The sequence below is a fragment of the Pelobates fuscus genome, chromosome 7 (assembly GCF_036172605.1).
Source record: "Pelobates fuscus isolate aPelFus1 chromosome 7, aPelFus1.pri, whole genome shotgun sequence".
Taxonomy (NCBI): domain Eukaryota; kingdom Metazoa; phylum Chordata; class Amphibia; order Anura; family Pelobatidae; genus Pelobates; species Pelobates fuscus.
Window position 1 is genome coordinate 6,566,128 of NC_086323.1, and position 15,704 is coordinate 6,581,831.

Consider the following 15,704-nt stretch of genomic DNA (forward strand, 5'->3'; position numbering starts at 1 on the left):
AATGTTAATACAGCATTATTACACACAGCCAATGTTAATACAGCATTATTACACACAGCCAATGTCAATACAACATTATTACTTACTGCCAATGTTAATACAGCATTATTACACACAGCCAATGTCAATACAACATTATTACACACAGCCAATGTCAATACAACATTATTACTTACTGCCAATGTTAATACAGCATTATTACACACAGCCAATGTCAATACGGCATTATTACACACAGCCAATGTCAATACAACATTATTACTCACTGCCAATGTTAATACAGCATTATTACACACAACCAATGTCAATACAACATTATTACTTACTGCCAATGTTAATACAGCATTATTACACACAGCCAATGTCAATACAACATTATTACTTACTGCCAATGTTAATACAGCATTATTACACACAGCCAATGTCAATACAACATTATTACTTACTGCCAATGTTAATACAGCATTATTACACACAGCCAATGCCAATACAACATTATTACACCCAGCCAATGTCAATACAACATTATTACTCCCTGCCAATGTCAATACAGCATTATTACACACAGCCAATGTCAATACGGCATTATTACACACAGCCAATGTCAATACAACATTATTACTTACTGCCAATGTTAATACAGCATTATTACACACAGCCAATGTTAATACAGCATTATTACACACAGCCAATGTCAATACAGAATTATTACACACAGCCAATGTCAATACAACATTATTACTCCCTGCCAATGTTAATACAGCATTATTACACACAACCAATGTCAATACAACATTATTACTTACTGCCAATGCCAATACAGCATTATTACACACAGCCAATGTCAATACAACATTATTACTTACTGCCAATGTTAATACAGCATTATTACACACAGCCAATGCCAATACAACATTATTACACCCAGCCAATGTTAATACAGCATTATTACGCACTGCCAAGATTCTTCACTGATAATTGTTGGGTATTTAAACTGAATAGAATTTAGGCTTGTTTGAACAGGGCCCTCAATACTTTTCGTTCCTGTACGACCAACTTGTCTTGTTGCAAATCCTTTTCTGTTGGTCCAATTATTTTTGGTCCAATAATAAATCTAAGTGGATTTTAAATATAAGGTCAAAATAGCCAACTGGAAAAATTCTTGAAATCAGCTGTGCTTCCACATCACTACTGTGCCCTAATTTTCTAATTCATTTTCAAATCACTTTGATTTCGTGACGATTTTTCTCTCTTTAGTAAATATCCCTGGCCAGTATTTAAACAATCCCAGGTTAGGACAGCCAGGCTGTAATAGTGATAAAGGTTATTTTGGGTGACATGCATTCAGTGAAAATAAAGTAGTATTTTTGTCTCTAGCCGTGTGTTTATTAAATACACATACAGTTTAAGCAACTTTAGCCTCATATTGCACATTGCATCCTTCTTGCAGTTAGCAGTGACTTGTGATGACCAGTATCTTCTGTCCATATCGGAGGATGGATGTCTGATGCTTTGGAAAATCTCCGACAAAGAGGGTCGAGGCTTGAAACGAGACAAAGAACTGGCTTATGCAGAGGAAGTGCTGATTACCAAGTCTGACCTGGAGGAGAAGGTAAAGGACGCAGCTTGCTGGGTTTTGGGATGTGGGTACAGGGGTACAGGGGTACAGGTTGTAGAAGGTTAGAAGAATTAAATAAGATGGAGACAAAACACAATAGAATGTTACGGAGAGAAGACGAAGCAGTGCTTAGTAACAAACATGAGGAATTATACTGTTTGTTGGAGGGGGCGTATTAGTGGAAGTTTAAAAATCACGTAGCTTTAGATTAAATCCAGTGGAAGTTTGATATTAATATGGTGTTAAAAAAGAAAACTGTTAATTAACTCTTTTTACTGGTGGTTCCTGTAACTCATAGCAATGATATTTACTTATTCAATGTTTCCCAATCATGGTGAGTTGGTAATCACAAGCACCTGGAACAATGATAAAGTCCATGATATAACATTTATAAGTATTTCGATAGTTAGGCGGTGTTGCGGAACAGCCTCGCCACTGGGCATTGGAGAAGTCTGATTGCCAGCCTCCTGCTATGTGACTATGGCCCCTTGGATGTATCGCCTGCTCTCCTGTACTGCTGAGGTTTGCTACAAACTAGGTGGATTTGGCTATGGAGCTTGTCTAGTGCCCTCTATTGGTAGCAACAGCAATATGCACTACCTGAATAGCAAGACTGGTTCATTTGCATATTCGGGTCGATTTGCATATTGCTAATTCTGCAGGCATGTTCTGCAGGAGTTTAAGCATGCGTGGGATAGGCATAAGGCTATCCTTACTATAAGATAAGGCCAGGGACTAATGAAAGTATTTAGAAAACTGGGCAGACTAGATGGGCCGAATGGTTCTTATCTGCCGTCACATTCTATGTTTCTATGTTTCTATGTTTCTATGTGAGATATTTTCTGTTAATTATTGTCTCTTTAAAAATATGCCATTGTGTTATAATAAGTCACTGTATGTTGCCTGCTATGATTTGACTGTTTGTAATTTTATTGAGTTTTCACAGCAATGTTAATGTAATGACCATATGGGCTAGTCCAAGGAAAATAAAGTTTTAGACAGTTCTTCTTCAACCTCAATCTAGAGTCCTGTCTCTTATTGGAGGAATTGCTATTTCATTACAAGGATAATCACTTCAAAGCTCTTTTAAGACCTTGTTTCTGTCTTGCTCTCGGAAGGAGTCTACGGTGGTTATGGTGTCGGCTTGGAGCCCTCAGGAAGCGCTAGGAGCATCCAATAACGGAGGTACCCAGTCGGGGTACCAGGTGATCCATTACAGGCGGTTCGATGGAAAAGGGTTGTCCTGGGCAGTGCCGCATCTTTCTTGTCTCCTATTTAGACACTTTGCTTTATTTTCATTTTCCTCTTATTTGATGAGGTTGGCATCACATTAAGCTGGGTGATGGACAGTTTATATGGATTTTTCATGAACTCTGATCTGTTCTGTTTTTGGATCTTATTCATTCCAGAATCAGGTGATGTCAGAGCTGGAGACGCGCGTCAAGGAGCTAAAAATGGAGAACGAGTATCAGCTGCGGTTAAAGGACATGAATTATAATGAAAAACTGAAGGAACTGACGGAGAAATTCATCCAGGAGATGGAGGTGTTAAAGACCACAAATCAGGTATTATTTGTTCTTTCCTATAGCGTAGCAAGGTCCGTAAGTGTTCCGTCTTAATATTATAATTATTTCTGTAATAAATAGCGGCGTATAGTGCACTCCTCTCTCTCACGCAATGCGCCAGCGCTGAGTGACATCACACGCAATTGGAGAAGATTGAGGAAGATTATCACAGGTGTTTCATGGGGGTGTGGCTAAGGGGCGGGTTATACTGTACAAAAAAGCAAAACCTTCGATATCAGGAAAATGAAAGTGATTTGAACAGCGAGTAAATACAACATAAACAAACATTTACACCAATAACATAAAAACATGACACAGTTACATCATCTTCACTGAGTGGGGTTCGTGTCCCTCATTTGTTATTACTTGTTTCATATTTCCTGTTATATCCTCATATTAAAATTGGAAAGCTTTGTGGAATATGTTGATGCTATATAAGTGCTGCTAATAATAATATCTCCATGCAAAAAACCAATAACGTAGAGTCAGCGACAGTCGGCTTCCGTCTGATAGATCACATTACATACATGGGCTATGATTAAACTGATAGATCACATTACATACATGGGCGATGATTAAACTGATAGATCATATTACATACATGGGCTATGATTAAACTGATCGATCACATTACATACATGGGCTATGATTAAACTGATAGCCCATGTATGTAATGTGATCGATCAGTTTAATCATAGCCCATGTATGTGATGTGATCGATCAGTTTAATCATAGCCCATGTATGTAATGTGATCGATCAGTTTAATCATCGCCCATGTATGTGATGTGATCGATCAGTTTAATCATAGCCCATGTATGTAATGTGATCGATCAGTTTAATCATCGCCCATGTATGTAATGTGATCGATCAGTTTAATCATAGCCCATGTATGTGATGTGATCGATCAGTTTAATCATAGCCCATGTATGTAATGTGATCGATCAGTTTAATCATCGCCCATGTATGTAATGTGATCGATCAGTTTAATCATAGCCCATGTATGTAATGTGATCTATCAGTTTAATCATAGCCCATGTATGTAATGTGATCTATCAGTTTAATCATAGCCCATGTATGTAATGTGATCTATCAGTTTAATCATAGCCCATGTATGTAATGTGATCGATCAGTTTAATCATCGCCCATGTATGTAATGTGATCGATCAGTTTAATCATAGCCCATGTATGTAATGTGATCGATCAGTTTAATCATAGCCCATGTATGTAATGTGATCGATCAGTTTAATCATCGCCCATGTATGTAATGTGATCGATCAGTTTAATCATAGCCCATGTATGTAATGTGATCTATGATTAAACTAATCGATCACATTACATACATGGGCTATGATTAAACTGATCGATCACATTACATACATGGGCTATGATTAAACTGATCGATCACATTGCATACATGGGCTATGATTAAACTGATCGATCACATTGCATACATGGGCTATGATTAAACTGATCGATCACATTGCATACATGGGCGATGATTAAACTGATCGATCACATCACATACATGGGCTATGATTAAACTGATCGATCACATTGCATACATGGGCTATGATTAAACTGATCGATCACATTGCATACATGGGCGATGATTAAACTGATCGATCACATTACATACATGGGCTATGAGTCATTCTACTTATTGCATAGAGCTTTTAGCCGGTATCAAAGTGTAAGAGTTTGCAATCGATTTGTACATAACGTTCTAAGGGAGGAGTTGGAGGCTGTGACTCCGGTATATCCTTGTGAACAATTATTACACGTGTTATTGAAGGTATACGTCCTGTTGTCTTGCAGATTTTAAAAGCTGATAAAGAGAAAAATGATTTGAAACATCAGGATGAAATCAGTGAATTAATAGAGAAGCAGGTTCGAGAGGTGCAGGACCTGGGTATGGTATACAGTGATTGTAATAAATTGTGTATATATAATAACCGCACTATTGGTAACAGAAACACAAACCGATTAAATTCATCGAAGTAGCAGCTTGTGTGTGTTATATATCCGGTTTATTCACTAAATTCTGAAATGTAGCCAATTAAAATACGAATGATGTTTAGACTGAAATAGCCGGGCTGTGACCCTAAGTTTTATAACTTTTCCCAAGCAGCTATTAGAGATTTGGTAATTGATTCATGAAGTGGTTGTTGTGTTTTTTGTAGCGTTGTAGGTTGTTCTTCTAACACTGCATTGTATATCCCGCACAGAGACCTCCAATAACCAGAAGCTGCTCCTGGAATATGAGAAATACCAAGAGTTACAAGGCAAATCACAGCGAATGCAGGAGGAATACGAGAAGCAGCTCCATGAGTTGGAGGAAAGTAAGACACTAGCGCTGGAGGAACTAACGGAACACTACGAGGCCAAACTGCAGGACAAGATGTCTCAGCTGCAATGGGTGAGGGTGTCCACCACTTTATCTACTTTCTATGCTCCTACTGCTGGCACTGAGTGCTGGTATTAGGACTTTCTTACCAGCAGCTTCTCCGCCTGTTATTTTAGTTACATAACAAGGCCTCAAGCTGGTGATTGTAGCGGACCCAGGGTAACCCGGCTGGTTACCTCCGCTAATTGCTTTCCTTCAGCTGTGGAGGATCCATGTAAAGAACAAAGAGACCCATTTCCCCCCAGTAACTGGACAACACACAGTCTTGGAGGTACAACACAATTTTATTGGCCACAAACGGCTTTAATGCATAACACCATACAAGGGGTGGATCACACCAAACATACAAAGTCACCTCCCAGGATCCTCCCCCTCCCGAGGTCCCTAGCATGAGAAGGGACTCTGTTCCCTTTGTCCCCAAAGCCCGCCACTAAAAGTACAGGGTATCCCTACTAGCCACCATGGGGGTCTTCTTCCCAAGAGCCTCTGTGTCTGGGAGCCTAGGCATGGGAAAAAGAGACTGTCCCTTTGTCTCCCATGCACAAAAAAGCCCGCCCGCGGGAAAAGGGCAGGTCCCTTTGTCCCTCAGGTTAATGAGAGCCCGCCAAACTCGCCAGTGCCCCAAAAGTGCCCACACCAATTTCAGAGACCCTCGGTCCCTCAACCGACCAATCTCTGCTCGCGAGGTCCTAGGGTGAAACCCAGACAAGGGAAGCGTCTCCTTTCGGGGTATGAATGCTCTCCCTGGCCACCGTCCATCTATACGAACGGCGGCTACGGAGGGAAGTATTAATTAATTACTTCCCTTGCAGTTTTGACACCTATGTTGCAATGTGTGAGCATTCTAACCTAACATTCTAAATGAGCTATTGGGGTGGTCCCCGTTCGGAAAGTGAATGAATTCCCTTCGTGGAAGCACTCCCGAACGGGGAGCGGGCACAATAAATGAACAGACAGGGGAAACACATGTAAAAGAGAGGGAAAATCCACGAACAGGCAGCGGTTTCGCCACAATGATAAACTGAAACTCCTAGAATTGGGGGATTGTGAGATGAGAAATTGTGCCGTGTCTTTTTATCAATGAATTCAAGGCATGGAGGTCTTCAATGTAGGGCTTTAGCCACACAATTACTACAGATGCTTTATTGAAATCTCTTGCAGACTCAAGAAGAGGCACGTCAGCATCAACGTGAGTATGAGGAGACAAAAAAACAAATTGAGGAAGATGGAGACCTTGAAATACAGGATTTAAAAATCCGTTACGAGCGTCGTCTAAGGGAGGAGCGAGAGACTTCGCTTCGTCTGAAAGGAGAAACTGGCATCATGAGAAAAAAGGTAAATCCCTGTACTCCTAGTAATACTTGCTCCGTATCTTATTGATATCTTTCCTTCCTTATTACATTTTTTCAGGCTTTTAATCAGTTTCCTGAATAGAAATAAATTTCTCGGCTCCTACCTGCCTGTTATCTTGCGTGTTTGATGTATTTACCTGGCTTGCCCCATTTACCAGCTTTCCTGTAGTTCTGATATAGAGTGCATGGCATTCTTAATTGGCATTGGACCCCCCCCCCCCCGATGACAGTGATATTACCTGTACTGTATATATGTTCTCAATGTGTCGCTGGAACCTCTGGTATTCTGAGTTTTGATGTTTATGCCATTCCCTCATGTAGTTCAGCAGCCTGCAAAAAGAAATCGAGGAACGTGGAAATGACATTGATAGGATGAAGGCAGAACAACAGAAGCTGCAGGGAGTCATCAAATCCCTGGAAAAGGACATCCAAGGGCTTAAGAGAGAGATTCAGGAGAGAGATGAAACTATTCAGGACAAGGTGAGCTCTGGGCCTAGTCATGGAGAGACATGGTGTCTTGTGATCTTTGTGATGGGACATGAGCAAGCACTCGCCCAGTGCTAATTGTCCCAGATATTTCAGTTCTGCTACTGGCTCTCCGTGTTACCAAACAGACACAGTATCCACGGACTGCGCCCTATGGCACCCACCATCATACGGCCCTACAGCGTTTTCTGCTGGCATCACAATCAGAGAATGGAAGACACTCATCCAGGGTCCGTTTTATTTAGCAGCAGCAGAAGGGACCTGATGTTTCTCATTAGGATGTTTAATGATAATTTAAGGAGAGTATTGTGATAAAGATGCAGAGCGTTGTTGATCCTTAAAGAGATTAATGAATATTAATATTTCACGCTCTCACTATAGGCTTGTCCATTGCTGTGTGATTTGATGTATGGTAAATATGGGAGAACTGTATATGCATCACTTAATGTTTTCATTGTGTTCGATGCAGGAGAAGAGAATTTATGATCTGAAGAAAAAGAACCAAGAACTGGAGAAATTTAAGTTTGTTCTGGATTATAAAATCAAAGAATTAAAGAAACAAATCGAACCACGAGAGAATGAAATCAAAGAGATGAAAGAGCAGATTCAGGAGGTGAACATTATCTCTTAACCCTGCACTGTCCAAATAAAAAAATACTGTTTAATAGATGTACTCCCAATGAAAACATGCATTGGAGATATATCTAAAACAGCTTGTAGAAACTTCTAACCCCGCCCAGACTTTCGGTGTCTGTCCTATCACAGGCTTCCCAATGCAGCTCAATGAGAAGTCTTTGCAAGGCAGGTGCTGCCTCGTTTTTTATCTCCACTGAGCTAAACAAAACAGGAAGTAACTGGAATGGTTCTCTGCTTGACAGCTGGGGGCGGGGTATAACAAGGTTAATTAACAAAAGTGACAATTTCTATTGAAATCTGTGCTTTTAAAAATTACACATCCCCTGATAGCCCCGATTCTGTCACCAACATATCCAAAAATCACCCGGATCAGTTCAGGGGTTCAGGATTTTCATGGAAGTTACAATTTGACCGACCATGCACATGGTCCTATGCCCAAAACAGTTCCATGAAATCAGTGCTAACGGTCTGTCAAGTTTGGTAGTTTAAAAACAAACAAACTACCGAACGTAGTCAATATTCATACCGTGGAGCTTGTTCCCCTTATCCAGACGAATGATCTTACCGAACAGTGCCCTTCTAAGTTGTATAGAACCGAATGCAGGCGATTATGGAAGTCCAGCGGTGTTTGGAAGTTTCCGTGTCTGATTTTAGTTCCAGGAGAGCAATGCCCAAACACCGCTGCCTGCGTTCGCGAAATGCCGTCACCCAGAGGAACACTTAGAACATTGCGGAGGAAATTATTACAAACTGTCAATTAGGCTAAACAAGCTCCCGGGTGGTCTCTGGTTCGTGTGGCTGTTCGGTTCTCGAACCATATAACCCAAACCACACGAAGAGAGCCGTTTAAAGTGTTTTAGACAAGGTATATTGCAGGGGCCATAGTCCTGAGGCAGGAGGCTGGCAAGCAGGCTCCTCCTGGAGCCCGTGGCGAGATTCTGCTTGCCACAGCACACATCTCTCTATTTGTGTTCTCTGTACGTCTCATTCATCTACTATCTGATCGTGTTTCCTGCTATTAATGCTCCCACTCGTCTCTCTCTATAACACTTTAAGTTTCTCTTATTTTTTTCTGTTCAAGATGGAAGCTGAACTCGAACGTTTCCACAAGCAGAACTCACTACTAGATTTAAACATCACTGAGTTGAAACAGAAACTAAAAGCTACTGATCGTGAGATGCACAGAGAGAGGCAGAAGGTAAATCAGAGAGGCAGCCAGTGAGATCATCTAGTTCAGCAGACTGGCTTTGGCTGACTTTCGGAGTCATTACTTACATAGGCTGAAAAGAGACGTGTTCTGCCTTTCTTAAATTTTTTTTGCTGTTGATCCAAAAAAAGGCAAAAAAAACCCAGTCTGAAGCGCTTCCAATTTTGCAACAAACTAGGAAAAAAATAATTTTTGACCACAAAATAGCAGTCAGATCCTTGGATCAAGAAACTATTACCCCACAAATTAAAGTTTATGTTGTTGTATGTTTTTGCAAGTATTTATCCGATTGCAGTTTAAACATCTGTATGGACTCTGATAAAACCACCTCTTCAGGCAGAGAATTCCATATCCTTATTGCTCTTACTGCTCTTTGCCTTAGTCCAGTGGTTCCCAAACTTTTTAGGTTCAAGGCGCCCTTAATATTTCAGTATTTTCCCAAGGCACCCCAAGTCAAAATCTCTAGTTTGTATATCTGTACAGCGCTGCGGCATTTACTGGCGCTATAGTGTAATGTACAGTGTTGGTGTTTGAAGAGGTGCTTGTATACATTTATTGTGTTTTAATACAGGGGTGTTTTTGTATGTAATGTTTGTGTTTGATTGCCGGGGTGTGTTTGTATGAAAGCATTTAGAAAATTGGGCAGACTAGATGGGCCGAATGGTTCTTATCTGCCGTCCCATTCTATGTTTCTATGTAATATTTGTATTAGATTGCAGGAGTGTACTTGTATGTTGTGCTGGTGTTTGACTGATTGGATGTATGCACATACACTACCACATACATACTTACACAGATATTCATGCACATTAACACACAGATGCATATAAAGACCCCGACACACACAGACATTGATAAATGCCCACACCATGATACTAATACACACACTAACATAAACACACACACCCTGAGAAACAGAGGCACATACACAGATGTGTGCGCACACACAGACACAGAAGCACACTGACATATATATACACACAGATGCACACCCTGACACACACACATTCACAAACACCCTTTCACACATACACCCATACTCACTCACACACATGCACATACTCATACACACACACACTCATATGCACACTTACACACACTCAAACTCATACAAACACTCACACACAAGTTATTTTTTAATATCTCCAGACACCCTCCTGTTAGCTTACCTTGTATGTCCAGGAGGGTGGCTTGGAGTCCTGGTCCTGCTGGGGGGAGTGAAAGGGGTCTTGAGCACTTTGTGCTCCCATCATGCTGCAGCTGCCTCCTCTCCCTCCCGCGCTGTCCCTCTGCATGACGCTGGGAGGAAGTGACAGGCTGTCACTTTGCCCTCCGACATCTACCCCTTTAATGTCCGAAGCTGCGCGTATTGCCTAACGATAAGCAAACAATAAGGGTGACGACGGGCAGCCCTGTCTAGTGCCGTTGCTCAGACCGAATGGATTTATCCTTGCGCCTGAAATGCGAATCTGCGCCCTGACGTTGGTATACATGGCTCGCACCGCCGTCGTAAACTGGGCTGGGAAGCCAAAATGATCCAGCATTGTAAATAAGGCCATTTAACCCTGTCAAACGCCTTTTCGGCATCCAACGACAGTAACATTGTCGGTATTTTCCTGGTGGTTTGTCTCCATATGAGGTCTACATTACGTCTGGTATTCTCAAAAAGCTGTCTATTTGGTATAAACCCCACCTGGTCCAGGTGAACCAATCGAGGCAGCATCGGGTTTATCCTGGTGGCCCGAATTTTCGCCAGTATTTTGGAATCGTGGTTGATAAGGGATAATCGTGGTTGATAAGGGATATCGGGCGAAAGTTTTCTGGGATCGACAGATCCCGACCCGGTTTCGTCAGTAAGACAATATCGGCTAGCGACATGTCTCTATCAGGAGAACATCCATCCAGTAATTCATTGAGCCAAGCTTCCATATGCGGAACCAGTTCTTCCCTAAAAGTTTTATAATAAAAGCCATCTGGTCCCGGTGCCTTGTTACTCTTCAATGTGGAGATTGCCACATCTACTTCCTCCGCCGAGACTGGTTTTCTCAAGTTTTCAACTTCCGACGTCATTTAGTTTTGCTAAGTCCAGCCCGGCAAGAAAAGCGTGTATTCTGTCTCCTTCACTTTGTATTCTGGCTGGGTCTGTTGTGGAATGATTGTATAGTTTAGTGAAAAATTCTGTAAATACCGTTGCTATGTCTGTTGGGTCTGTGCGGCATTGACCCGAGGACATGTGAGTCCTTTGCTGTCGTGGTCAGAGCGACCTCGCCAGTAGGGTGTCCATCTTGTTAGCTTTTTCAAAGTAGGTCTGTTTAGACCATATGATAGCCCGTGCCGTATCGTCCAGCAGCGTTCCTCTGACCGAGGCCCTCAGGTCCTGAACCGCCTGTAAATTAGTGGGTGTAGCATCAGTCTTATGTCTTTGTTCAGCCTTACGCAAAGACTCCAGAAGGGATGATAGCAATAGGGCTTTTTCTTCAATGTAGCTTCACAAATCAAAATGCCTCTAATCACTGTTTTATGAGCTGACCACACCGTCACCTTTGACAGGTCTGATTCGGCTTCTCTAGCAAAATAGTCAGTTAATTCCCTCCTCACCGTCTCGACAACCTCAGGATCTCAGAGACGTATTCAATTTCCAGGACCACGGGGACGCCACACTTAGTTTATCCAGTGTTAGGGAAACGTCTGCGTGATCCGACCAAGTGATGGAGCCTACAGTCGACTCCGATACCTTGGGGACTGAGGAGGGATTAACCAAAAACAAATCAATTCTCGAATAGGTATCATGGGGTGCTGAGTAAAATGTAAAATCGTTATCATCCGGGTGTTGCGCCCTCCAAACATCAACGATGCCTGTATCTTGCATGAAAACATGTAATAATTTGTCCTGCCCGCCCCTTTTGTGTGATATAGGAGATTTTTACCAGGTCCCCTATCTCTTGCTGGGCATGGAGCTGCATTGAAATCGCCCCCTACTATTACAATTCCATGTGGCAATGCATTGATTACCTGAGTCAATTCCGCCCAGAACTCCTTAGAAGGGTCGTTCGGGCCGTAAAGATTGAGAATATGTATACTATGGGAGTATAGCGTTCCCGACAGGAGTACAAAGCGGCCTCCCGAGTCTGTGTGTATCTTTGAAACAGTGAGTGAGCATCTGTGATGTATCAAAATAGCTACCCCATTCCTCTTATTGAGAGCTCTAGACTCTAGATATGTGGTGCGGTACGCATGGTCCCTAAGCGCAAACTTCGCCGATGCCGGGATGTGTGTCTCCTGCAGGAAAGCTATATCTGGGTTTAATCTCTTGAGGTCCCTAAACATGAGGCGCCTTTTTTTGGGTGCGTTGAGTCCCTTAACATTCAATGACAATATCTTCACTGGCATGGACCTGCCCTATTGGTTTCGCTATGATAAGGCATATTGTTAAGCATGCGCTCTAAATTGACCTCATTTACCTTTCTTGCGGGTGGAAGGAACATGTTTTGCCAGCGAGTTCCAGCCTGCTTAGTGCACGTGGCACCAATCAATGTATTCTTACTAGTCGTCCTGCTCCCTCTCCTTGATTGGACTCGCTCATCCCTCAAGTGAACTTCAGTTAATCTCCGGCCATTCCTTAGGGGTACCTCCCCCACGTCCCCCTCCAGGGAAAGATAGGGTAAGAAATGCAAAGGGGAAAGAATAAGACTAAGGTGGAAAAAAGGAAGAAAAGAATTGAGAAACATATTATATACAACTGGTGCCTGGTCTTACCAATAGCCAGGCCTATGTGGGGTGTGAGTCCCTGTCCCTCCAGCCCTCCTCACAGGTCCCACAGGACCAGGGACTCAGACCAATCCAAATTTTTAATGAGACCGCATCCTAGAAAACATCATCGTAAGCCTCCGTTGCCGGTACAGTTGCCCAGTAGGGACATCCCACTACAATCTCCCGAGGGTTATTATACATGCACTCCGTCCCGGGCTCTCCCCATCCCCCATCAATTTGCCCATCCCACGATTCCCTAGTCGTCCCGATCCCCTAGAAAGCTTAATGGTTCCACCAAAGATGATAGTAGTGATATAAACGTCTAAGTAAGCCCGACCAGTAGAACTATGGTGCGTACGGCATAGCACTATCTCTCACCTTGCGAATATTGTGAAGCCCATAAAGTATGGTACATTCCCCTTAGTCGGAAACGGGAAGTGGGACGGCTAAGACCCATGAGGCCCCCCCCTCCCCTCGCATAATCACAGATCCCACTCCTTACAACATGTTTGAGGGGCCCTCTGAGCTATTGCTCTGCTAGGTGGCGCGAGTGACGCTTACAAAAAGCTAGAGATCGATTATGGTATCCCCCAGCCACCCACCACCACATATCTCAACAGCTAGCCTCAGCTTACTCTTGATAGCAAAAACTCAAAAAATAGAAACATTTAGGGAGATAAAAGCAAACCATACATTGTGGAACAAAAAAAAAAACATTTTATCTCCCCGCCGCAATCCACCCAGCCGCCCACAACAACCTTCCCGCCACCCGTCGGCTATTTTGGAAGATTTAAGTCCAGGCCCCTGTTCAAAATTCTAAGCATCCACATACAAGCTAGTATCTACACCATGCTTCGGTTATAAACTGGGTGCGGGCATGGATAAGCGCTGAAAACATGACCCCAAAGGGGCCCAAAAATAGGGATACTACCCCACTCCTCATCACAAGGAGGCTTCGCAAGGAGACATAAGCCCTTACCCTCCCCACGACAAATCGGAGCCCCCCCGAAAGAGAGCCTCGGGCCGAGTGATAAGAACCCGGTCTCAGCGGGCAAAAGAACCCCTAAACCAAAAACAGAAAAACGTGCCCGCAGATATAAAAAAAAATCCTCCTCCCAAAATCAGGATGCAGAACACCCCCCTGCCAGCCATCCCATTTGGGTGCCATCCCCTCGAGGAACTGGCCCCAAAACGGAAAAGAATACCCTTCTGACCTCACTCACCCACCGTGTACCAGTCTCGGGGGAGGGGATGTACTGTTGCTGTCGCTGCATCTGGAACCGTGATTCCTCCCGTGTCCTGCACCCCTAGCTCGTGTAGAAATGACACCGGATCGCCGCCCGGGTGTAGGATCCTAGAGCGCCCGTCCTTAAAGGCCATCAGCCGAAACGGATGTCCCCACGCATATTTAATGGAATGCCGCTGGAGCAATTCCGTTATTGGCCGCCATTCCCACCGCTACCTCAGGGTGTCTGGCGTTAGGTCTTGATACAAGGCCAATTCAGCCCCTTTGTACTTAATTTGGCCTTCTCTTCCGTGTCTCATCAAAGCTTCCTTCGTTTGAAAAAATTAAAACTTAATGATGACATCTCTGGGCCTGTTATCATTTGCCCGGCGGGCTCGCAGTGCGCAGTGCGCTCTCTCAATATGCCAGTGGCTTTCAGGTATATTTGGGAGGAGCGGTTTAAATATGGAGGAGACCACCTCAATCGGGGAGCCTTCCCCGTCTTGTTCTGGCAGACCCCGCAGCCTGATGTTATTCCGTTGCGAGCGGTTGCCCAGGTCATCCAACGCAGATTCAGCCACCGCTAACCTGGATGTTAATAGGTTAATTTGAGCGGCGGCCGTGTTGTGGGCTTTCACCGTGGACTCCACACATTGTTCTAGGACTGCAGTTCTGGTCCCCAGCGCATGAATCTCCACCTTGACTTCGGCGGTATTCCTGGCTATTTCCGTTGCCAGGTAAGTCCTTACCTCCGCCAAGGTTGCCAGTATCTGTTTAATGTCCGGCTCTTGGGGTCCAGGTGCCACGCTGGAGCCTGGGCTGGACGGAGATCGAGGCCCTCCAGTGCTCTCCCGTCCGCAATCTTGGGTGGTATTCCTCATAACACGGGAGGCCGCGAATAGATCCGACACCGTAGTGCCCTGCTCAGTGTGCTTTTTCGTCTGCTTTTTCGGGGCCCGTTTGTCCACCTTGGGTTCCCCCGCAGGTAGCTAACAATTAACTTACGATCTTGTGGCTTTTATCAGCTGTTGGTCCGGCGATCCCGGCGGAGCTTTACACGGACACGTCCATCTTGCTCCTACCCCAGACCATGCCCCCTAGATAATATTTCTATTACTCGATTTTGACCTTAAAGGGTTGCTACAACTCTTTTTTTTCCTTTTACTACTTAATAAATATGATTTGTGAAATAAGGGATAAGGTTAGATGCATCTGACTTTGACGCGTTCGTAAATATCTGTGATCTCTCTCCTCAGGTACGAGATATCGAAGCCGTTGTTAAACGATTTAAGACAGATTTACATAACTGCGTGGGATTTATTCAAGAACCCAAAAAACTGAAAGACAGCATTAGAGAACTCTATTCAAAATACGTTCAGGAGAGTGACGTGGTAAGTGTTAATTCAGGACTCGCTCAGTGCCTCCGCAGTCCTACGTTTCTCGCTGTTTGGAACAATTCC

General features: G+C 43.5%; 1 protein-coding gene across 1 annotated transcript in view; it reads left to right on the plus strand.

Annotated features, from left to right (window-relative positions):
• Positions 1 to 15,704, plus strand: part of CFAP57 (cilia and flagella associated protein 57) — a 78,603-nt gene that overhangs the window by 49,810 nt on the left and 13,089 nt on the right. Inside the window, exons 12-20 of the mRNA XM_063427649.1 lie at positions 1,451 to 1,612; positions 3,028 to 3,183; positions 5,000 to 5,093; positions 5,410 to 5,600; positions 6,750 to 6,923; positions 7,262 to 7,420; positions 7,896 to 8,039; positions 9,144 to 9,260; positions 15,501 to 15,635. Of these exons, the coding sequence (XP_063283719.1) occupies positions 1,451 to 1,612; positions 3,028 to 3,183; positions 5,000 to 5,093; positions 5,410 to 5,600; positions 6,750 to 6,923; positions 7,262 to 7,420; positions 7,896 to 8,039; positions 9,144 to 9,260; positions 15,501 to 15,635 (1,332 nt within the window). The remainder of the gene's footprint in view (positions 1 to 1,450; positions 1,613 to 3,027; positions 3,184 to 4,999; positions 5,094 to 5,409; positions 5,601 to 6,749; positions 6,924 to 7,261; positions 7,421 to 7,895; positions 8,040 to 9,143; positions 9,261 to 15,500; positions 15,636 to 15,704) is intronic.